This window comes from Solanum stenotomum, chromosome 4 (assembly GCF_019186545.1).
Source record: "Solanum stenotomum isolate F172 chromosome 4, ASM1918654v1, whole genome shotgun sequence".
In the NCBI taxonomy this organism is placed as follows: Eukaryota; Viridiplantae; Streptophyta; class Magnoliopsida; order Solanales; family Solanaceae; genus Solanum; species Solanum stenotomum.
In genome coordinates, this window is record NC_064285.1 from 10,643,524 (window position 1) to 10,668,673 (window position 25,150).

The following is a 25,150-nucleotide window of genomic DNA, read 5'->3' on the forward strand; positions in this document are numbered from 1 at the left end:
CGCTAACCCGACGAAGCTACGAACCTCAGTAACAGAAGTGGGCCTATCCCAGTCACGTATAGCCTCAATCTTTGCCGGATCAACCCCAATACCCTCATTGGACACCACGTGCCCCAAGAATACTACAGACTCAAGCCAAAACTCACACTTTGAGAACTTGGCATAAAGCCGTTGATCTCTCAAATGCTGCTCATGTTCACTCCGGCTTCGTGAGTATACCAGTATGTCCTCAATGAAGACGATAACAATGAATCAAGGTATGACTTGAACACACGCGTCATCAAGTCCATGAAGGCGGCAGGGGCATTAGTCAACCCAAAATACATCACAAGGAACTCATAATGGCCGTAATGAGTCCTAAATGCAGAGGGATGTCCGCTGCCCTAATCCTCAATTGATGGTACCCGGACCTCAAATCAATCTTAGAAAACACGGTGGCACCCTGATGCTGATCAAACAAGTCATCAATACAAGGCATGGGGTAACGGTTCTTCACTGTCACCTTGTTCAGGTGCCTATAGTCAATGCACATCCTCATAGTCCTGTCCTTCTTCTTCACAAACAGAACATGAGCACCCAAGGCGACACATCGGACGGATGAACCCCTTACCTAAGAGGTCCTCTAACTGAACACTGAGCTCCCTGAGCTCTGCAGGAGCCATCCGGTAAGGCGAAATAGAAATAGGACGGTTATCGGGCTCCAAATCTATGGAAAAATCAATGTCACGCTCTGGGGGTAGGCCAGGTAGATCTGTAGGGAACACATCTGCAAACTCTCTAACCACAGGAACTGAGTCAACTGAAGGGCCCTCCCTACTCACATCTCTTATATACTCCAAATAAGATAACCACCCAGAAGCAACCAACCGTCTAGCCCGCATAAAAGAGATGGTCCCCGTCGATCTATGACTCTAAGCACCCTGCCACAACACTGGGGGAATGCCAGGCATGGCTAAAGTAACGGTCTTGGCATAGCAATCCAAGACCGCATGTTAGGGGGATAACCAGTCCATGCCTAGAATCACATCAAAATCAACCATATCTAGCAAAACAAGATCAACTCTAGTATCATAACCCTGGATAGTCACTAAGCAAGATAGCAATACTTGATCCACTACTAAGGACTCACCCATCGGGGTCGAAACATGAACCGACTCTGCCAAGACTCAGACCTCATACCCAATCAGGGAGCAAAATAAACAGATACATACGAGAATGTGGACCCAGGATCAAATAATATTGTAGCAGGCTGATGGCATAGTAAAAGTGTTCCTGTGATGACATCGTCAGATCGCTCAGCCGCTGCCCTCGCCGGGGTTGGGTAGAAATGGCCCTAAGCAATTCTGCCCGGTGCGTCCGATCTACCACCTGACCTACCTCCTCGAGCTCCACCTCTAGCTGTAGGAGGGCACTGCTGAAATTGGTCTAGGTGCAAGGGGAGTTGGTACAATCGCCCCTCGCCCTCGCCGTGGGTACCTTCTAGACCAATGGTCAGGAGCACCACAATCAAAACACCCCGAAGTTGAACGCCCTGAAGTAACCCGATCGCAGTAGGAAGGGAGGGAATCTGATCCCCTGGAACTCTGGCCCATACTAGGACCACCCTGCTGATGCTGGCCTCTCTCAGAAGCAGGTAATGCCGCCTAAATAGGCTGACTGGACTGACCCTACTAGAACCTCTGGCAGAGCTTATCATAGGAGTCTCTCCCTCTAGTCTAGGACCCGCTGTAGCTGCCCTGGTAGCGTGCCCTCTTATCGCTGCCCCCTTGGGCCTCGCAATGAATATGCTCCATGGATCGAGCATGGTCGACCACATCAAGAAATGAACGATCGGCCGAAACCAAATACTCTGTGTCGACCCTCAGACGGTACCACAACCCACGTACGAAACAACGAACTCTCTCCTTCTCCGTGGGCAGGATCATGGTAGCATGTCGAGACAACTCATGAAACCTCGCCTCGTACTCTGAGACGGTCATAGGGCCCTGGTCCAATCTGGAGAACTGATCACGAAGCCTATCCCTGATGCTCCGTGGCATGAACTGGGCCAAGAAAGCCTCTGAGAACTCACTCCAAGATATAGGAGGCGATCCAGTTGGCCTGGACTCTCTGTACGAGCGCCACCACTTCCTGGCTGGCCCACGGAACTGATGAGCGGTGAAGTCGGCTCTTTTTGACTCCAAGAGGCCTAATGACTGTATCTGCTCCTGGCAAGTGAGCTGGAACTCATGGGCATCCTCCCCAATTGCCCCTGAGAATATCGGCGATGCCAACCTCTGGAATACCCCTAGCATTTTCTGCTCGCGCAATGACATCTCCCTGTCATTTAAGCTTGGCAGGGCAGCCACATGAACTGGTGGCGGCTGAACCTTTGGTGTTGCTGCTGCAGGTTGACCCTGCGGCTCTAGAGCGGGAGCTGACGCTGGTGCCTAACGCATCTCCCCAATAGCTGCTAATATCTGAGTCAGTAGGGCATGAAGATCAGGAGCTGCAACTGGTGTAGGTGGTGGCTGAGCTGGTCCCGGCCACACTGGCTATGGAGGTACATATGCTGCTTGGGGCTCCTCCTCCCTATCTCGGGTTGGTGTTGCGGCCCTGCATCGACCTCGGGGTCGGTGTCTACCCCAGGCTGGGGATGTGTCTGCAGGCCCGGGTGCATCATCCCCGGCCGCATCGCCTCGCGTGCAGCCATCCTGCGAAAGAGTGAAACAAGTGAGATATCAAGGAACCAATAAGACACGTTGCACGAAAGTGAAACAAAAGAGGAAATCTTGCTAAAGACATCCTGTAGCCTTCCAAAGATAAGTTACAGACGTCTCCACACCGATCTGCAAGACTCTACTAGACGTTAGCTCTGTACAAGTGAGACCGGTGAACCTGGGGCTCTGATACCAACTTATCACGACCCTATTCCTCTAGTCATAATGACACCTATTATAACCCACCAGTAGGTAAGCCAACCCGTAACCCGGAACAACAAGTAATGGGTCTGAGGGCAGAAACTAAACAAGAGTAGGCAAAATTTAAGATAACAATATAAACAGGTGGAAGCAACCCAAAACATAAATACAAATAAAGATCCCTCCCAGAACCTGGAAGTCACTAGTACAAAGCTACTAACAAAACGAGTACAAGTCCCAAAAGTGGACTACAGAGACCGGACTGTCTCGAAAGGTAAAAGATAAGTCTATATACACAGATGGAGATTGAAATAGTACAAAACGTCGTGTGCTCACCCCCATCTCCGGATCAGACTACTCCAAACTGAATCAACGCTGGCCACTGGTGCTCGGACCTGCATCACAAAACAGATGCAGAGTGTAGCATGAGTACCAAAACAGCAGGTACCCAGTAGACATCATAGATCGACTATACTTGAAAAGTAAAGGCAGTATGAAAAGAAGGAATAACACAAATAAAGATAAAAAACAGAAATCTAAGTAACAATGGAATGCACACTAGTGTAGAAAGAACTAACTAAAGTAATCTATAAGCTAACTACATCTAACTGGACCGCGACAAGCCCAGAAGGTACACTCGTACGCAAGTTTAATTAAAAACCCGAACGGACCCCCATAAGCCCGACGAGTACACAAAATAACTATAACTAAAGAGAAGTGCATATGAGAACTTAAGAATGGAAAACATCGAACCAGAATCTCAATGCCAATTAGTAGAATCTGACAGTACGGAGGCTCGACCTTGAACCGGATTCTCACCAAAAGTACCCAAGTAACCAATCACAAGTATCTGGGTGATAGAGGTCGGACCTTAAACTGGATGCTCTATAAAGGTGCCAATGTAGTTGCAGAAAGAGTCCTAATTGATCTATGCTCATAAATGTCCATGGAACGCCGTCCACACTTAGCCAATCAATGTAAGTCCTTGGAACAAAATCAAATATCAAATTCAAATCATGAAGCAGAACTAGTGTCGCCGACTTAACTCATGAAGTCGTGACGTCGGGGAAAAATAATGATAACTATCATCGGAGCAAGCGTATCGCTTAACTACGGCCCAAATTATCAGACTCAAGTATGTTGCACCAGTCTACAGGGATCTAAGTTAGCCGAGCGACGTCGGGTTAAAACTAAGGCCTATCGGTTTCGAATAATGCATTTCTAACGCAAGACCTAGTCAAACCTAAACTAAGGCTCAACATGCTTCAAAGAAACATTAATTAAGCATACAAGCACTCCACATAACGAGGAGGGTCAATTAGTAACACATAGCATGCTCACAGTTACCTGATAATTCCCGAAAGAGGCCAAAACATGGTTTCTAAACACCTATGCATGATTCAGTAACTACCAACTCAAATTCCAACTATCAACATACATTCACACTCTCGAGCTCAATCTAAGAGAGGGAAACCGTAGCCTACCTGTAGGCCGATCACGCGCGCTCCAAAATCACTCCTCTGGAGCTTTCCCTTTCCGAATGGCCTCGAAACGCTGACACACTATCAAAAATAGTCAAAACGATATTACGGTTATTTAGACACTAAAATTGCAAGAAACGAAGACATACCAATTTTGGGGTCAAAATGGGGAAATTTGAACCCGCGCTGAAAATTCTGAAATTAACCCCAAAAATAAGTTCTTAACAGCTCCCCAAATTTGTGTTCCATGATGGGACACAATTTGGGGCTCGGAAACAACACAGAACCAACATGCAACCAAAAACACAAATTTTCCTCAAGAATTATAGAAATGGGACAGCAGTTAATTTAACATATTTATTAGAAACGAGTGGTCTACAGTAAATTCCGACAACACCATAACTCTCTCCTCGAAAAACCCCTCAAGATGGACTCACAAATCGCTGAAATCGAACCTAAACTGGATGAGAAAACAAGTCTAAAAAATCCCAAAATCAAGCTCACAAAAAGGGATGTGGCAGCAGGTATTTTTTGAAATTTACCTTGAATGGGGACTCCAAATCAGATTCCGAGCTCATCAATGAGTTGTCTTTGAAAAATCTCACAACTTTGTTATTTGAATCGCCCAGATTGGAGCTCCAAAGCTCAAATTATTGCCCTTTAAAGAAAATGAGGAATAAGCTAAGTTGGGGTTTTATAAAGGGCGAAACTGATCGCTAAAAACCCAAAAGCTGGTCGTTAAAGGCCCAAACTCTGGTCACTAAAGAGCTGTACTAGATTTTAGCTTTGGCTAAATTTTTCAAAGTCTCCGACGGGGTGTTCGGAATTCGTTCGGTACCCGATAAAAATAGAACAAATATGCTACCCTACTAAATTTGATATTCCGAACTAAACGACAGTCAAAATTTCAATAAGAGTTCATCTTGATAAAAAGTGGGTCCCACTTCCAAAAGCTATTTTAACCAAAATCCACCGAGGGGAACATAATGAGTCTGGAGACCTCGGGAGTCGAATGAAAGGTCGTTCTAGACCAAATTCAACATTCCGGAGCTAACCGCACTGACGGAATTTTCATCCGACCGCATTTTCTAAGAAAGTTAACCTAAGTCAACCTTAGGCCAAATTTCAAAGGCTAAAACGCCTAATGATCCAAACTAGCATCGAAGGCCTCGATATTTATGCCAACTATGCTACTAACCTAATTTGGCCATTCCGAAGCTGATGGAACCATCAAAATTATATTTTGAGGTCGTCTTCTTGAACCTTTGATCGAAAATGATCATTCAAGGTTCATAAGCTCCAAAACACTAAAACTCGCACCATAAACAAACAAACAACCAGGTGATCAAACTGTCATTCCCAACAAGTCATAAATGACTTGAGGTCGCTACAACAACGCTCTAAACGAAACACAGAAGGCAAGATGCAGAAATGACCAAGAGGGTCGTTACAAGGAAGCTCATAGCTCCAGATATTCTATCCATCCAGGTTCCACAAAAATGTATTGTGACTTGAGAGAAGTGTATTGATGGAGTAGTATGAAGATGGGCATTCCAAAGTTTGTTGCTAAGTGTCCGAATTGCCAACAAGTTAAAGTAGAGCATCGAAGGCCCGGTGTTATGGCTTAGAAGATAGAACTTCCAAAATGGAAGTGGGAGATGATCAATATGGACTTCATCACAAGTTTACCACAGTCTCGCAGACAGCATGGTTCTATTTGGGTGATTGTTGATAGAATGATGAAATCATCCCACTTTTTATCGGTAAAGACTACCCACACAACAGAGGACTATGCCAAGTTGTATCCTTAAGAGGTAGTTAGACTTCATGGGGTGTCAGTTTTGATTATTATAGACAGAGGTGCACAATTTACTACACAGTTCTGGAAAACTTTTCAGAAAAGCTTGGGTTCAAAGGTGAACTTAAGCACGGCCTTTCATCCTCAGACAGATGGTCAAGCAGAGCGCACTATTCAGACTCTAGAAGAGATGTTGAGGGCCTGTGTGATTGATTTCAAAGGTAATTGGGATGATCACCTACTTCTCATTGAGTTTGCGTATAACAATAGTTACCACTCTACCATCCAGATGGCTCCTTATGAAGCTCTTTATGGGAGAAGATGCAGATCTTCTATTGGATGGTTTGAAGTTGGTGAAGCTGGGTTGATAGGAACAGACTTAGTTCATCAAGCTATGGAGAAGGTCAAAGTTATTCAAGGAGGTTGAAAACATCTCAGAGTCGTCAAAAATTCTACACTGATTTTAGGAGAAAGGAGTTAGAGTTTGAAGTAGATGGTTGGGTATACTTGAAAGTTTCACCCATGAAGGGTGTTATGAGATTTGGTAAGAAGGGGAAGCTTAGTCTTCGGTATATTAGCCCTTATTGAATAACCAAAATGGTTGGTAATGTAGCTTATGCTATAGAGCTACCCTAAGAGTTAGCAGCGGTACATCCGGTATTTCATATTTCCATGTTGATGAAGTGCATGGGAGATCCTCCACTTATCATACCAATTGAAGATTAGAGTTCTTGATGAGTTCTTGAGAAGTGTTCTTGAAGTTCATCTAAAATCTTGATGTGTTAGATTTGTTTGTTGGATGTTTGAACTGAATGATAGATGTTACACCTTCAGCCTAATAATAGTAATCTCATTCGAGGACAAATGTTCCCAAGGGGGAGATATTGTAACATCTCAAAAATTGAAAGAACCAAAAAGAGCTAGAATTAGAAAGAGTCGTTTTTGGAAAGAATGAAAAGTCTAGAAAAAATTGGTTAAGTTATGGTAAGTTTGAGTTTTGGGTCAATTTCAAATGACCATAACTCCTAGATCAGGATGAGTTAGGTGTGCTACCAGATACCGTAGGAAAGATTTTTGAATTATATTTCCAACGCCACTGAGTTTACTCAATTTCAAGTTTGTATGAAGGAGATATGTCTATTTGAAGTCGGGTTATTTAGATAAGGAAAGTCTAAACCGGATTTTGGAAGGGTATTATGGTCTTTTCCTTACCCAATTAACTTATTTCGTTTTTAGTGAATTAATTAGGGTAAAAACTGAATTGGTACAGTTTGCACAATTAAAAATTCACGCAAGGGCTTTTGAGAGAAGAACTCAAGAGAGAAGAGAAGAGTAAAAATCAAGATTCGTCTTTTTCGTAAGGAATTGATTGCGGATTTCATCAAGGATTTGATCCTACGAGGTATGTGAGACTTTCATAACGTTGGGTTTGTTCACCCACGTTCCAAACACGTTTAATTCAGCGTGAATTTGTTCTAAAAAGATTGGAAGTTTGAATGTTCTTGATGGGTGTTCTTGAATTGCTTTCGTTCTTGAATTTGGGTTGAGATTGAGGAGTTTCTTGAGATTAAAGTGTTGATTCCTTGAGTTGTTTGAGGTAGATTTTTGTGTATATGTTTTGGGTATATGATTCTAAAGAGAATTTGAGAAAAGGGATCGAGTTTAGTCGAATTTAAATTAGAAAATGAGTTGAAAAGTTTGTTGGATTTGCCTGGGGAGGGGCTGTTGCGGTGTGCCCCCATAACGCCAGGAAGGATGGGGCGGCGCGCCAGCAGTGCACCAGAAATGAGACCCAGTAACTTAGGGGCTGGCGCGGCGCGCTAGGAACGCACCCGGATCGTCTGCCCCCACCCATTTTTCGTCGTTTAGGCCGTCTAAGTCCTTCTAAATTGTACTAACACTTCCTATTGATTCTAACTACTCTAAATGACTTCTAAACACTTAGAAATCATCCATAAACTTGAATCATAACTTTGAATCCAAAAAATTCAAATTCAAGGAAAGTTAAGAGCCAAGTCTAGAAAGTTCATAGAGTCTTTCCAATAAGTCTTTTACAGATGTTTTAATCTTGTTTTACGACTTGAGTTTTGAGTTAAGTAATAGTAACAAATGAAGTTCATTTCTTCAAAAAGAGTATATGGGAACTAAGTATTCCCAAAGAATAAATGTTTTCACATTTAAAAAAGAGAGGCAACACTCATTTCCAAGAGAGATTTTGAGCTAGTTTATGAGTAATTATCTCTGACCAATGAAAGAGTTTTGTTTTTAAAACATATGAGTTGAGTATATTTTGGGAGTAGTATTGAGCACCGATATGGGGACGAGTTCATAATAACTCAAGTCTCCATAAACCATGTAGCCATCATGGGTAGAAATAATCATTATTTTTAGATGACTCCTTAGTGTTTTTTAGCATAGACTAGTGGATCCACTTAGTTGAAGCATTCTATATGACGGCAAAGTACAGGACAGTTCTGGCAGCGTGGGCGAGACATTGTATCATCACTTAGGCTCATAGTGGTGGTTGTCGGTTAGAGAAACTCCCACAATATTATATTACTTTATTATATTAGTGAACTGAGTTGTTATTGTATCTCTTTAATACATTGAGTTATCACCTATTGTTTTAAATGCTTTGTATAAACTGCACCATTATTGTTGTTTTTACTTTGCATGTGAGTTGAGTTATTCATGAGTTGAGTACAACCAAGGTAAGTGTTCTTTTCAGATTCGTTTCAGGCGTATGTCTTGTTTAGTATTCCCCTCGCATACTCGTACATTCAATGTACTGATGTCATTTAGCCTGCATCATTTTATGATGCAGACACAGTTATCCAGGATCAACATCCAACGCCTCGTTGATCTAGTTGAGCACTCACAGTCATTTGGTGAGCCTCCTTGCTTTCTGGAGGACTCCTTTTACATTGCTTTAGTATTTTAGTTTTTAGGATGATCGGGGTCTTGTCCCGACATCCCTCTTTGTTTTAGAGGCTTCATAGACGAGTAGTCATAGTTCTTTAGTCTTGTATTTCAGATGTTTTGCTATAAGACTTGAGTTGCCATCTATGGCTAGTTTGAATGTTTTATCCTTAAACGTTCTGAGTTTAAATTGAGACAGTTGATGCATTTGATCCTTGTAATAATGCTTAAAGTCTTCTACTGAGAGTCTAGCCAGGTCAAGGGTTGTGGGACCAGAAATGGTTCTCGAGTGTCAGTCCCCCCAGGGTGTAGGCTCGGGACGTGACAAATATGAATACTTTATCATATGTTAAGTTGAAACAGATCATAGTTCGAGTATCTATATAATATTCAAGTAAAAATTTAAGGATCGCTAATCATGCGTTTAGCTTTGTTAATTTAATGATGTGAAAAGCCTAACCAATGGACCAGCCTGGTTGTTAGGTAATTATTTTAACAAAACTAAATGTAGAAACCATATTATAATAGCAAAAAGTTATTCAAGTCACAAGCCAAGTGAAGTCGCATTAGCAAAAAGTTATAATTAAGTTTCAATTGTTGAAACTTTAAATGGCCCTAACTTTGTGTTTGTTTGTCCAATATATGCGTTTTCTTTAATTTAATTTCAAATTTTTTATTCCGAGAAGTCATGTTTTATTTAATTTGCATTTTACTTGTAATTGGTATATAAGTTTAGATTTTTGTTATATAAAGTTTTGAAGAGAAAAATAGAGTTCAAAATCAAGATTACTATAAGCTAATGTGATGAATGTCGCTTTTAATAATGAAGCAATATATCAAAAAAAAAAAAAATCTTGCCCGACCCAAACAAACTCATCTACAATCATGAACAGGTATGGGGATGTGTTGGACTTCCTATTAAGTAAATTTCATAAAAAACATGAGAGTACACATCGGAATTAAGTTATGCAACGTCGCTTTCAATAATTACAACTCATGTATTTCTATTTTCATAATGCATTTGTATTTTAAAATTTATATGTCTAGTATCAAATGTGTATTGATACATCTAGTGTATAATCTGCATCGAGTATCAATTTTATCCAATGTATTATGTATTAATTCCTACATAATACATTGGATAAAATTGATACTCGATACAGATCATACACTAGATGTATCAATACACATTAAATTACAAATGCATTATATATATATATATATATATATATATATATATATATATATATCATCCAGTACATTCTATATCAATTTCATTCGGTGTATCCAACTTCAGATAACTGGTGTATCAGGTATATATTAGTTTTCATGTATCCATTATCAAATATGTGCGCATTGATGTATCAAGTGTAATTGTTCATAGATACAAATTAGTTCTGAGAGGGCACTGATATATCCAGTGTATCTGTGCATAAAATAGATTTGTTCTCAAAGGGCATTGATGTATTCATAGATACGCTAGATCTAGTATTAGAGATACATGTATATGGTATAGAATATGCACTAATATCTGTAACATCTGGAAAATTGAAATAACTAGGAACAAGTTAAGAATTGGAAATAGTCGTTTTCGAAAAGAATGAAAATCTGGAAATTTTTGTTAAGTTAGGATAAGTTGAGTTTTGGTCAACTTCAAATGACCATAACTCCTAGCACAGGATGAGTTAAGTGTGATTCAAGATACTGTAGTAAAGATCATTGAGTTATCTTTCCAACGCCGCCGAGTTTGCGCGATTTTGAGTTCGTTTGAGTGAGATACGCCCTTTGGAAGTTGGGCTATTTAGATAAGCAAAGTCTAATCCGGATTTTGGAGAGGTATTTTAGTCTTTTCCTTACCCAATTGTGATAATTCGTTTTTAGGAGTTTAATTGGGGTAAAATCATATTTTAGTCAATTAAGAAAAGTTGAAGTTCACACTTGGGCTTGGAGAAAAGAGAAAAGAGGAGAAAAAAGAAGGAAAATCAAGAATCGTCAAGAATGTTCGAGTTTGATTGTGGATTTCACCAAGGATTCAATCTTATGAGGTATGTGAGATCACATAGCATTGGGTTAGTTTACCCACGTGCCAATTATGATTCAATTAAGCAAAGTTATATTGATTTGAAAGTAAATCCTATGAGTTCTTCATGAAATTCATTAGAAATCTTGTGGGTTCTTGTTGTTGACGTTTCTTGAGATTGATTCATGTATTTAGGTGTGAATTCGAGTTTAATCTTTCATATATTGGGGGTTTAGTCGATTCAAAGTGTTTAGGGGAAAGAACCATTTAAGTTTGGAGGGTTTAGAGTTGAAAAACGAGCAAGAAAAATCGTTGGGGAAAGGGATGGGGAGTTGCGCCAGCCAGCGTGCCCCAAAGAGTTCTCTAAGGTTTCACCCTTGGGGTGCCACGCCAGCCAGCGCACCCCAGGACAGGCTCTGAAGTTTGCCCTCTAGCGCCTCTCAGAGCACCAGGGATGCCAGTTCTTCCCGTTTCTTCCCCAACCTTCCGTACAAGTTCCTTAGCAATGTACCTATGTTTTCTAGTTGATTCCAACACTCTTAGGTACATCTAAACATCATGAAATCATCCCTAAACATGAGATCATGAACCTTGAATCCATAATTCAATTCAAGAAAAGTTAAGAGTCAAGTCTAGAAGTTAAGAAGCAAGTCAAGAGAAGTTTGTAAAGTTTTCAAAAGTCTTTCACAAACGTTTTAACTTTGTTTTAACACTTAAGTTTCGAGTTAAGCAAAGAGTAAAAGAGTTGAGTTCATTTCTCCAAAAGCTATAAGGGAACTAAGTATTCCTAAGAGTTTAAAATGTTTTCGCATTTGAACAAGAAAGAGAACTCAGTATTCCCAAGAGTTTAAAATGTTTTCGCATTTGAACAAAAGCTTTTAAGCTAAAGTTTTGAGTAATTATCTCAAACTAAAGAAAGAAGTTTTGTTTTAAAACATATGAGCTAAGTATATTTTGGGAGTAGTATTGAGCACCGATATGGGGATGCGAGTTCATATTAACTCAAGTCTCCATAAACCATGTAGCCATCATGGGTAGTAAAGGATTAGACTAGTGGATCCACTTAGTTAAGACATTCTATATGATGACAAAGTATATGAAAGTTTTGGTAGCATGGGCAAGACTTTGTATCACCACTTAGGCTCATAGTGGTGGTTGTCGATTATAGAAACTCCCACAGAAACTATATTACTTTATTACATGAGTAAAGTTGAATTTGTTATTGCATTTCTTTAATGAAATAAGTTGCTTTCTACTGTTTTAAAAGTTTTCTATATATTGCATGTGTTTTATTGTTTTATATTGAGTTAAGTTGTTCTTGAGTTGAGTAAAGCCAAGGTAAGTGTTCCTTTCAGATTCTTTTTAAGCTTATGTTATATTTAGCATTTCAACTCGCATATTCGTACATTCAATGTACTGATTCCAGTTGGCCTGCATCGTCTTATGATGCAGACGCAGGTACCAGGATCAACATCCAGCTTCTCGTTGATCAGGTTGAACACTCAGAGTTAGTTGGTAAGCCTCCTTGCTTTCCATAGGGTCTTTTTTCATAATTGTTTTGCTTTCAGTTGTTAGGATGATCGGGGGTCTGTCCCAACATCCCTCTTTGTTTTATATGCTTCATAGACAGTTAGTAATCAATTGTCTTTACATTATTCTTTCATATGTTAAGTGTTGAGTTGCCATTTTTGCCAAGTTGAATGTTGACCTTTAAACATTCTTAGTTATTTTGTTAAACAGGTGAGTACAGTGCATTTGATCATTGTAATAATGCTTAGCGTCTTCTGCTGAGTAAGTAAACCAAGCTAAGGGTTCACTTGGGGCCAATAATAGTTCTCGAGTGCCAACCACGTCCGGGGTGTAGGCTCGGGGCTTGACGAACTTGGTATCAGAGCACAGAGTTCAAGAGTCTTAGGGAGTCTATGAAGTCGTGTCTGTAGAGTCCTATTTATCAGTGTGAAGCATGCCATATCTATAATTAGGAGGCTGCAACACTTAGGAAAATTTCTCACTTCGTTCACACTCATTTCGTGCGTTAGATTTTGATCTTTAAAAAGTTTCTTCTAATTAGTACTAACACGTGTTTTTCAGATAATCATGCCTCCACGAAGAGTTGTCAGAGGTTATCTTGCTAGGCGTAATATTGAGGAACAAAGGGTACCCAATGCACCTGAAGTGCAACCCCAAGGAGAAGTTACCAATGCTGAGTTCAGAGAAGCAATAAGGATGCTAAGTCAAGCTGTGACTAATTAGGTTGGGCAACAAAGAGGGCCTCGACAAGAAAAGGTTGCACTTTGAGGATCCGCAAATTCTTGAGGATGAAGCCTCCAAGTTTCACTGTTTCAAGCACTACTAAAGATCCAGAGAACTTTATTGAGGAGTTGCAAAAGGTATTTGATGTCATGCACGTTGCTGATACTGAGAGGGTGGAACTAACTGCATACCAAATGAAGGGTGTCGCTAGGATTTGGTTCGATCAGTGGAAGAAGTGTAGGTCTAAGGAAGCACCACCGCGAGTTGGGCATGTTTTGAGGAAGCTTTCTTGGGCGTTTCTTTCCCCGTGAATTAAAAGAGGCTAAGGTACAAGAGTTCCTCACACTTAAGCAAGATTCTTTGAGCGTTCATGAGTATGGGTTAAAGTTCACCCAACTATCTTGTTATGCTCTGGAGATGGTTGCGGATATGAGGAGTAAAATGAGTTTGTTTGTTGTTGGGTTGTCCCGTCTGTCAAGCAAAGAGGACAGGGCAACAATGCCTTTTGGGGATATAGATATATCGAGGTTAATGGTATATGTGCAACAAGTTGAGGAAGAGAAGCTGAGGGATAGAGAGGAATTTAGAAATAAAAAGGCTAAGACAGAGAATGAGTCCGGGCAGCAGAAAAGTAATGTGAACTGTTCATCCTTTCAGCAAAAGCAAAAGGGACCTGCTCCATCATCTGCTAGTGCATTTGTACCCAGAAACAAATGTGAGTACAATGGTCAGAATTCAAGGAACATCACGGCTAGACCTGCCCAATCTCAAGGTACTGTGGCACAAGGAGGTAATTGGGCTCCTGCATGTGCTAAGTGTGGTAGTACCTACCCAGGTAAGTGTCGGGATGGTTCCACAGGTTGCTTCAAGTGTGGACAAGAGGGACACTTCATGAAAGAGTGCCCTAAGAACCAGCAAGGTAGTGGAAATCAGGGCAATAGGGCCCAATCCTTATCAGTTGCTCAACCAGGCAGGGCTTCACCTAGAGGAGCTACTTCCGGTACTAGCGGAGGAGTAAACTGTCTTTATGCGATCACTAGTCGCCAAGAGCAAGAGAACTTTCCAGATATTGTCACTGGTATGATCAAGGTCTTTACTCTTGATGTTTATGCTTTGCTAGACCCAGGAGAAAGTTTATCTTTTGTAACCCCTTATGTTGCAAATAATTTTGATGTTCTTCCTGAGAAGCTTTGTGAACCTTTTAGTGTTTCTACACCTGTTGGGAGTCTATTCAGCGGAGCGAGTACATCGTGATTGTGTCATTTCCATCAATCACAAGGACACCATAGATGATTTAGTTGAGTTAGACATGGTAGATTTTGATGTCATTGTAGGCATGGACTGGCTTCATTCCTGTTATGCGTCAATAGATTGTAGAACTCGAGTTGTCAAGTTCCAGATTCCTATTGAGTCAGTCATAGAGTGGAGTAGTAGTTCAACAGTGCCTAAGGGTCGCTTCATCTCATACCTTAAGGCAAGAAAGTTAGTTTCTAAGGGTTGTGTCTATCACTTAGTCCGAGTTAATGACTCTAGTGTTGAGATACCTCTCATTCAGTCAGTTTCAATAGTAAAAGAGTTTCTAGAAGTCTTTCCAGATGATCTACCCGGAGTCCCTCCTGAGAGAGAAACAGACTTCGGCATAGACATTCTTCCCGATACTCGTCCTATCTCTATTCTGCCATATAGAATGGCACCAATAGAGTTGAAAGAAATTAAAGAACAGTTGAAAGATCTCCTTGATAAGGGTTTCTTTCGACCAAGTGTCTCACCTTGAGGATCTCCGATCTTATTTGTGAGAAAGAAAGATGGTTCCCTTAGGATGTGTATTGATTACCATTAGTTGAACAAGGTTACCATCAAGAACAAGTATCTTCTTCCGAGAATTGATGATCTTTTCGATTAGCTTCAGGGTGCTTCTTGTTTTTCTAAGATTGACCTCAGATTTGGCTACCATCAGTTGAAAGTAAGGGAGTGTGATATTCCCAAGACAACATTCAGGACCCGTTATGGTCATTATGAGTTTTTGGTCATGTCATTTGGTTTAACCAATGCACCCGCAGTGTTCATGGACCTTATGAATAGAGTATTCAAGCCTTATTTAGATATGTTTGTTATCATTTTCATTGATGACATTCTAATCTATTCGAGGAATGAGAAAGATCATGCTAGCTATCTCAGAATAGTTCTTCAGACTTTGAAAGTTAAGGAGTTATATGCTAAGTTCTCTAAATGTTAGTTTTGGCTTGAGTCTGTGGCATTCTTAGGTCGTATTGTGTCTGGAGAGGGAATTAAAGTTGATACCCAAAAGATAGAGGTAGTGCAGAATTGGCCTAGACCCACATCTCCAACTGATATTAGGAGTTTCTTGGGTTTGACTGGATATTATAGAAGGTTCGTAGAGGGATTCTCGTCTATTTCATCCCCTTTGACTAAGTTAACTCAGAAAATAGTGAAGTTTCAATGGTTTGAAGCTTGTGAGAAAATCTTTCAGGAATTGAAAAAGAGGTTGACTACTACCTCAGTTTTGACCTTACCAGAAGGTACGCAAGGCTTTGTGGTGTATTGTGATGTGTCTAGAGTGGGTTTGAGTTGTGTGTTAATGCAGAATGACAAAGTTATAGCTTATGCCTCCGGACAGTTGAAAGGTCATGAGAAGAACTACCTAACCTATGACTTAAAGTTGGCTGCCGTAGTATTTGCTTTGAAGATATAACGTCATTATTTGTATGGTTTTCATGTTGATGTATTCACTGATCACAAGAGTCTTCAGTATGTGTTTACTCAGAAAAAGCTTAATCTTAGACAAATGAGGTGGTTAGAATTACTCAAGGATTATGACAACAGTATTTTTAATCACCCAGGTAAGGCTAATGTTGTTGCTAATACTTTAAGTAGGTTGTCTATGGGTAGTACCGCCCATGTTGAGGAAGAAATGAGAGAGTCAGCGAAAGGTGTGCATAGACTTGCACGCTTAGGAGTCCGACTAATGGATTCCACAGAAGGAGGAGTAGTGGTCATGAATGGGGCTGAATCGTCTTTAGTGTCTGAAGTTAAAGAGAAACAAGACCAAGACCCAATTTTGCTGGAATTGAAGGCAAATGTTCATAAGCAGAAAGTTATAACTTTTAAACAAGAGGGAAATGGTGTATTCAGGTATCAAGGCAGATTGTGTGTACCAAGGGTAGATGAACTCCAAGAGAGGATCATGAAGGAAGCTCATAGCTCCAGATATTCCATTCATCCAGGTTCCACAAAGATGTATCTCGATTTGAGAGAGGTTTATTGGTGGGGTAATATGAAGAATGGCATTGCAGAGTTTGTTGCTAAGTGTCTGAATTGCCAACAAGTTAAAGTAGAGCATCAAAGGTCCGGCAGTTTAGCTCAAATTATAGAACTTCCGGAATGGAAGTGGGAGATGATTAATATGGACTTCATCACAGGTTTACCAAGGTCTCACAGGCAGCACGATTATATTTGGGGATTGTCTATAGAATGAAAAAATTTGCCCACTTTTTCCCGGTAAAGACTACCCACACAGCAGAGGATTATGCCAAGCTGTATCTTCAAGAAGTGGTTAGACTTCATGGAGTTTCGGTTTCCATTATTTCAGACAGAGATGCACAATTTACTGCACAGGTTTGGAAGTCATTCCAAAAAGGCTTGGGTTCAAAGGTGAATTACTTAAGTACTGCATTTCATCCTCAGACAGATGGGCAAGCAGGGTGCACTATTCAGACCTTAGAAGACATGTTGAGGGCCTGTGTGATTGATTTCTAAGGTAATTGGGATGATCACCTACCCCTTAGTGAATTTGCTTACAATAATAGTTACCACTCTAACATCCAAATGGCTCCTTATGAACCTCTTTATGGGAGAAGACGTAGATCTCCTATTGGATGGTTTGAAGTTGGTGAAGTTGGGTTGATAGGACCATATTTAATTCACCAAGCTATGGAGAAGGAAGGTGAAAGTGATTCAAGAGAGGTTGAAAACAGCGCAGAGTCATTAGAAATCCTACACTGATGTTAGGAGAAGGGAGTTAGAGTTTGAAGTAGATGATTAGGTGTACTTGAAAGTTTCACCCGTAAAAGGTGTTATTAGATTTGGTAAGAAGGGGAAGCTTAGTCCCCGGTATATTGGCCCTTACAGAATATCGAAAAGGGTAGGTAATGTAGCTTATGAGTTGGAGCTACCACAAGAGTTAGCCACAGTTCATCCGGTATTTCATATCTCCATGTTGAAGAAGTGCATGGGCGATCCTTTATTGATCATACCAACTGAAGATATTGGGATCAATGATAGCTTGTCTTATGAGGAGATTTCTGTTCAGATTATAGATCGTCAAGTTCGCAAGTTGAGAACAAAAGAGGTAGCATCAGTCAAAGTTCTTTGGAGGAACTAATTTGTTGAGGAAGATATGAACAAGAGATATCCACATCTCTGTAAAACCGGAGAAGTTCCAGACCAAGGTACTAATCCTCTTCTTAGTACTCTTTAATTTATGAGTTGGCATGTTGTATTTGCATTTCTTGGTGGGTGTTTGAGCTGAATTTTGAGTGTTATACCCTTAGTCTACTAATTCGAGGACGAATGTTCCCAAGGGGGAGATATTGTAACATTTCGCAAATTGAAATAACTAGGAATAAGTTAAGAATTAGAAATAGTCATTTTTGGAAAGAATGAAAATCTGAAAATTTTGTTAAGTTAGGATAAGTTGAGTTTTGGTCAACTTCAAACGACCATAACTCCTAACTCAGGATGAGTTAGGTATGTATTTTCAGATACCGTAGGAAATATTGTTGATTTATCTTTCCAATGCCGCTGAGCTTACGCGATTTCGAGTTTGTATTACTGAGAAACGCCATTTGGAAGTTGGGTTGTTTGGATAAGGAAAGTCTAATTCGGATTTTGGAAGGGTATTTTAGTATTTTCCTTACCCAATTGTCTTAATTCATTTTTAGGAGTTTAATTGAGGTAAAATCAGATTTTAGTCAATTTAGAAAAGTTGAAGTTCACGCTAGGGCTTGGAGAAAAGAGAAGAAAAATCAAGAATCATCAAGAACGTTCGAGTTTGATTGTGGATTTCGCCAAGGATTTAATCCTACAAGGTATGTGAGATCACATAGCATTGAGTTAGTTCACCCACACGCTAATCATGATTCAATTCAGTAAAGTTATATTGATTTGAAAGTAAATCCTATGAGTTCTTGATGAAATTCGTTTGAAATCTTGTGGGTTCTTATTGTTGAAGTTTCTTGAGATTGATTCATGTATTTAGGTGTGAATTCAAGTTGAATCTCTCATATATTGGGAGTTTATTAGATTCTAAGTGTTTTGGGAAAGAACCATTTAAGTTTGTAGGGTTTAGAGTTGAAAAACGAGCAAGAAAAATCGTCAAACACCTAGGGAAATGGGTGGGGAGTCGCTCTAGTCAGCGTGCCCCAAAGAGTTCTCTGAGGTTTCACCCTTGGGGCACCGCGCCAGCCAGCGCGCCCCAGGATAGGCTCTGAAGTTTTCCCTATGGCGCCCCGCGACTCTCAGAGTGCCAGGGACTCCAGTTTTTCCCATTTGTTCCACAACCTTCTGTACTAGTTCCTTAGCAATGCACCTATGTTTTCTAGTTGATTCCAATACTCTTAGGTACATCTAAACATCATGAAATCATCCATAAACATGAGATCATGAATCTAAATCCATAATTCAATTTAAGGAAATTTAAGAGTCAAGTCTAGAAGTTAAGAAGCAAGTCAAGAGAAGTTTATAAAGTTTTCAAAAGTCCTTCACAAATATTTTAACTTTGTTTTAAGACTTAAGTTTCGAGTTAAGCAAAGAGTAAAAGAGTTGAGTTCATTGCTCCAAAAGCTATAAGGGAACTAAGTATTCCCAAGAGTTTAAAATATTTCCGCATTTGAACAAGAAAGGGAAACACCGATTTCCAAGAGAGCTTTTAAGTTAAAGTTTTGAGTAATTATCTCAAACCAAAGAAAGAAGTTTTGTTTTAAAACATATAAGCTAAGTATATTTTGGGTGTAGTATTGAGCACAGATATGGGGATGCGAGTTCATATTAATTCAAGTCTCCATAAACCATGTAGTCATCATGGGTAGTAAAAGATCATACTTTTTAGATGACTCCTTAAGTGATTTTTAGCATAGACTAGTGGATCCACTTAGTTAAGGCGTTCTATATGACGGCAAAGTATAAGACAGTTCTGGCAGCGTGGGCAAGACGTTGTATCACCACTTAGGCTCATAGTGGTGGTTGTCGGTTAGAGAAACTCCCGCATAAACTATATTACTTTATTACATGAGTAAAGTTGAGTTTATTATTGCATTTCTTTAACGAACTGAGTTGCTTTCTACTGTTTTAAAAGCTTTCTATATATTGCATGTGTTTTATTGCTTTATATTGAGTTAAGTTGTTCTTGAGTAAAGCCAAGGTAAGTGTTCCTTTTAGATTCTTTTCAAGCCTATGTTATGTTTAGCATTCCAACTCGCATAGTTGTACATTCAATGTACTGATGCCAGTTGGCCTGCATCATCTTATGATGCAGATGCAGGTAACCAAGTTCAGCATCTAGCGCCTCGTTGATTAGGTTGAGCACTCAGAGTCAGTTGGTGAGCCTCCTTGCTTTTCAGAGGGTCTTTTTCATATTTGTTTAGCTTTCAGTTGTTAGGATGATCGAGGGTCCTGTCCCGACATCCCTCTTTATTTTAGAGGCTTCATAGACAGTTAGTAGTCAGTTGTCTTTACATTATTATTTCATATGTTAAAAGTTGAGTTGCCATTTTGTCCAAGTTGAATGTTTGACCTTTAAACATTCTTAGTAATTTTATTAAACAGTTGAGTAAAGTGCATTTGATCATTGTAATAATGCTTAGAGTCTTTCGCTGAGTAAGTAAGCCAGGCCAAGGGTTCGCTTGGGGCCATCAATGGTTTTCGAGTGCTAGCCACGTCCGGGGTGTAGGCTCGGGGCGTGACAATATATTTATCAAATAAGTCAATATCAAATTCTCACTGCTATATATAGTATACATATGAATAGATACGTACTTAGAGAACGAAGAAGAAGAGGAAAGATGCAGTTGTCCAGATACATGTATTTGTGCGTAGATACATTTTATGTGGTATGATTGTGATGATCACAAGGGTGGTAGTAGAGTGGTCAGTATTTCTTCATCATTAACTAGATGCTTTGCGTTCGAGTTCTTGTGGGTGTGGATCCCCCTTTATTAGAGAGCGTTTTACCTACCAATGCGAGACTTTCTGGCGTGAATCTGGATTTAGTTCAGCCCCAATGTGGCTATCAGACACCGGATGGAAAGTCAATAAAAGAAGTTGTAATTAAGAATTCCCTCTGTTTTAATTTGTTTGTCCTACTTTCCTATTAGTTCGTTTAATGAAAAAACTTTTTTGGCAGCTCTTTAATTCTAATTTTTCATGTGACATGTTAAACACCACAAGATTAAACGACATTTTGGTACATCCTACATATTTTTAGTTTACGATAACAATATTCTTCCTTACTTCTTTAAATTTCATGTCAAAATAAAATCAAACAAATAAATTAAAACAAAGGGAATAAGTGATTTGATTGTATATTTTTGACATTATTAATGTATTAAATTATTAATTAAACTTAATAAATGGAAAGGAAATAAAAAGAAGTACGTTACTCATGATTGTGTTGGTACGCCCACAGATAATCTTTCTACAAAATCAAGGACTTCTTTTTTATAGCACAACTTTTTTAATTTCACACATTTCTTTGATAGGAATGGACAAATGTAATTTAGGCAAAACCTCCTTAGCTAAGTAAACCTTTCTTTTGGTCCAACACTCTACCACCTCTTTGAGTTTTGAAAGCTACATGACACTTGAATCTATCCACAAGTTGCATATAAAAATACAATTGTATTTCTACAAGTATATTCTTTTTATGGCCTACTTTCTTTTTTTTGAAAATTATGTGATTTGATTAAAATTATCCTATATAGTTATGTATAAAAGGGCCTTATCTAGAAGCCAGACCTAAATTTGTACGTATGTGGCTTGTGCAAGGGCAGAGCTAAGAGGGCAACTGTTTATTTGAATCTTTTCATCCAAAAATTTATAATCGTTAAATTAGTTAATATTTTGGTCTGAAAATGCTTTATTTTCAAAAGTTTGATCCAAAATATCCATATTGTTAATAATTTGGTTCGGAAAATTTCCTTAATTTAATGGTTCAAAAATTGCATTTCCATAAATATTAGTTTTTTTAAAACATATTCTATTACTAATAAATATTACTATTGAAGAACTCAATTCTTATTTCTTTTTTTCTTTCTTAATCTCATTTTAACAATTTAAATAAGTTATATAAGAATAACTCTGCGTACATCCATTGATCGTAGTACTCTAGGATTCGAGTTAAAGTTTTCTTATTGAGTAATGTTTTGCCTTTGTAACCTATCTCTTACATTTGGATTTTGTCCCAAACAATAGTATAACACATTTATATCCTTGTGCTCCAAACTTTCCTTATTTACTAACTCTTTGTTTTATAGCATTCGTTCTCGGACCAAAGCTCTTATGCTTCATATGGCTTTACTTTATTCACATTATTATTTTCATCTGGACCTTTTGCACTTACTAGTTATTAATTGCTATTATCATATTTTTAAGTAGGGGTGTTCAAAATTAAACCGTAACCGATAAGCCAATCATAAAATTGACTTATTGATATTTTGTTATTGAATAAACGGTTGGTGAACGGATTAAAATTTTATAATTAATGGCTAATTGGTATGAGGGCGAATTATTCAATTTTCTTATCAGATAAACCGTTAACCCATTAAGAATTACCATACTTACACTTTAACATAGGTATACTAGCATAATTTAATATGTTTTCATAATATATAATTATATATTGTTAGAGCCTCTTTGGCATTGCTGCTATAAACAACTTATTTTTAGAAGCATTTTTTAAAAATGACTTTTTAGAAAAATATTTTTGAAAAATAATAATTTGTGTTTGGGTAATTCATTTGAAAAGTGTTTTTCAAGCAAAATGCATTTGGATGATCTTTAAAAAAAAAGTGTTTTTGAGAGTCAAATTACAAAAAAGGTCAACTATTAATGTACTTTTAATATTAAAATTATTTTATGGAGAGAAATTATTTTAAATATCTATTTTAAAAATATTGATTAAATATTATTTTTATTATATTAAAGTGTACATGTTTAAATTTTCAATATATCAATATTATACATTTTTTTGGGGAGGCTGAAACTTTAATTGTTATTTTTTTTCTTTTTTCTAATCTTGTAAAAATATTGTTGTTACCAATTATACTTAATTTTTCAGCAAAAAGTTTTTTTTTTTTTTCAAAATAAGTGTTTCTGGCATCCCAACAACAATGTCAAATAGACTCTTAGTCCTAAGGCCATAAAGCAAAAAACTTGAAAACCTATTTACTTTTCTGTTATTAACTATTACATTACTATTAGTCTATGCTTTTTGTAATATAAAACAATTTTATAATTTAACTACATTTAAAATAGTGAAAAAAGTCATTTTTTAAGGTGCAATCATGGAAAAAAAAGGTAGAGGTTAGCCGATACACAGTATGATAAGTGCTAATCTGTTATCGAACCAACCGATATCTTATAGATTGGCTAGCGGATAAGTAAATTTAAAAATAGATATCCATCGACCATTAGGCCAAACTGTTAAGCGAAATTATCCACCTGATTCATCCGATAAATAGCTTTATTTTCAAGTACTCTAATAATTGAATTATTTAACAAGTTAAGCTAAGATGTGTGTCCTTGATCTCATACAAATTCAATTATACCATTTTTCCTATAAACATTATTCACGATAGATCGTTGTTAAATAATTTAACCCTCATATTTCAAAAATCATATCACATAAAATAGAATAGAAATAAATCAAATCACTTTTAAAATATGTTACTGAACTTTAATAGATCAATATGACTTTAAAACATTGAATAGGACAATTTTTTAAAACTCTTCAAAGAGTTATGTTCAATATAATATTCATTTCCTCTTTACATATTAGCAATATAAATATTTCTAGTTGGAAATGGTCAAAAAGTTAGTTCCCTACTCAAAGGTGAGGCAAATTTACAAAATTGATGAATGACAATGACCTAATAAAATAAAACTCTCCTAAAGCTATGGACCACCATGGTTAATAATTGAGCCAATAAAATATTGAAATCTAAAATTAAAAAATATCCTTGGACCCTTCCTCAATTATAGTCACTTTAACTTAACATTAAAGTTGCTCTACATGCCAAAATCCCCCTATATATACCATAAATTAATTTTACATTCATCATTCCCACAAATCAATTCACATATTTCTCTCTAAATCTCTTTCTCTCTCCTTATAAAACACCAAATCTAGCCTTATATCAAAATAGAAAAAACAATATTACATTCTATATATATAGAGAGATGGCTGAACAAAATTTACCAGTAATAGCAAAGAAGTTTTGGAACATTGTACGTATTGCATTTTTCATGTTGAGGAAAGGCATATCAAAGCGGAAACTAATGCTCGATCTCAACTTAATTATGAAGCGTGGCAAAATCGTTAGTAAAGCCGCTATACAAAATCTCATGTTCCACCACATGACTCACCAATTTTCGTTCGCGTTCACAACTCACCGTAGCGGTCGTGATAAAAATTTACCCTTCTCTCCTCAACACAACGAGTATGAATTCAGTTGTAGCAACACCCCGAATTTCCAACTCCCTTCTTTCAACTTCAACAAGAAAAACAAAAATAAATATTTTTTTTCAAAGTCGCAGTCCCAGGCATATGATATGTCTGGGACCGCGACTCATGAGGATGATGTGATTGTTGTGAATGCGGCCGTGATGAAAGCCCTAGAGATGATTCATGAGAGTGAAACGGCTTCCCCCGGGGCAAACTACTTGCCCGGGTTCGGAAGGACACCTATGGTTAGGCAACTACGAGTCACTGACTCACCGTTTCCACTAAACGCGGAAGGAGATAGCCACGTGGATGAGGCGGCTGAAGCCTTCATTTCCAAGTTTTACCGAAATCTGAGGTGGCAAGCCTCGCCGTGTGCTTAATAGTATATTCGATCGAGGGGTTTTAATGCATGCATAATATATATAATATAATTATATATAAGTATGAAGATTGGGAGCTGTGAATAGTGTACGTGCAGCTTGTTTGCATGTACATATATATGATTTCCGTTCTCTCTTCAAGTTTTTTTTTTTCTTCTTTTTTTGGGGGTATTTTGGGAATTTACATAAAAGAAAATAATATGATTAGTATTTAAATAAAATGTAATCTTCCCTTTTTTTTCCTCTAATACTCTCTTAGTTTGTTTTTACTTGTTTATTTTGGATTTTGTATGCTCCATAAAAAATAATAAATTGATATGGAGATTTTACTATCTTACCATATGTTTTATGTTACTAAACCAAAAATGATTTTGAGCGGTAATTAATTAATGACAATAGCTTAATTATCGCTAAATATGTTATGTAGTGGCAATTAACAATTCTTTATAAATGTTCCTAAAGTTTATAGACTATAGCGACATTGGACCTAAGACATTTAATAATGTTGGTAAGGTTTTAACAATCTTTATGAATGTGCATATTTATTGTCGCTAAAAAATTTTTATTTTTATTTTTTTTTAATTTCCGTATGTTTAGTATTAGATATGAGAAAAAAAAATTGGAAGAAAACTAAGTAATCAATGTTAAGTAAAACATAGAA

The 25,150-nt window shown here is 38.1% G+C and overlaps 1 protein-coding gene across 1 annotated transcript; it reads left to right on the plus strand.

Moving 5' to 3' along the window:
* The first annotated feature begins 23,730 nt into the window (after positions 1-23,730).
* Positions 23,731-24,823, plus strand: LOC125862084 (uncharacterized). Its single transcript, XM_049542075.1, has one exon. The coding sequence runs from the start codon at positions 23,845-23,847 to the stop codon at positions 24,487-24,489; it is 645 nt and encodes a 214-aa protein (XP_049398032.1). The 5' UTR covers positions 23,731-23,844; the 3' UTR covers positions 24,490-24,823.
* The last annotated feature ends 327 nt before the right edge of the window (positions 24,824-25,150 follow it).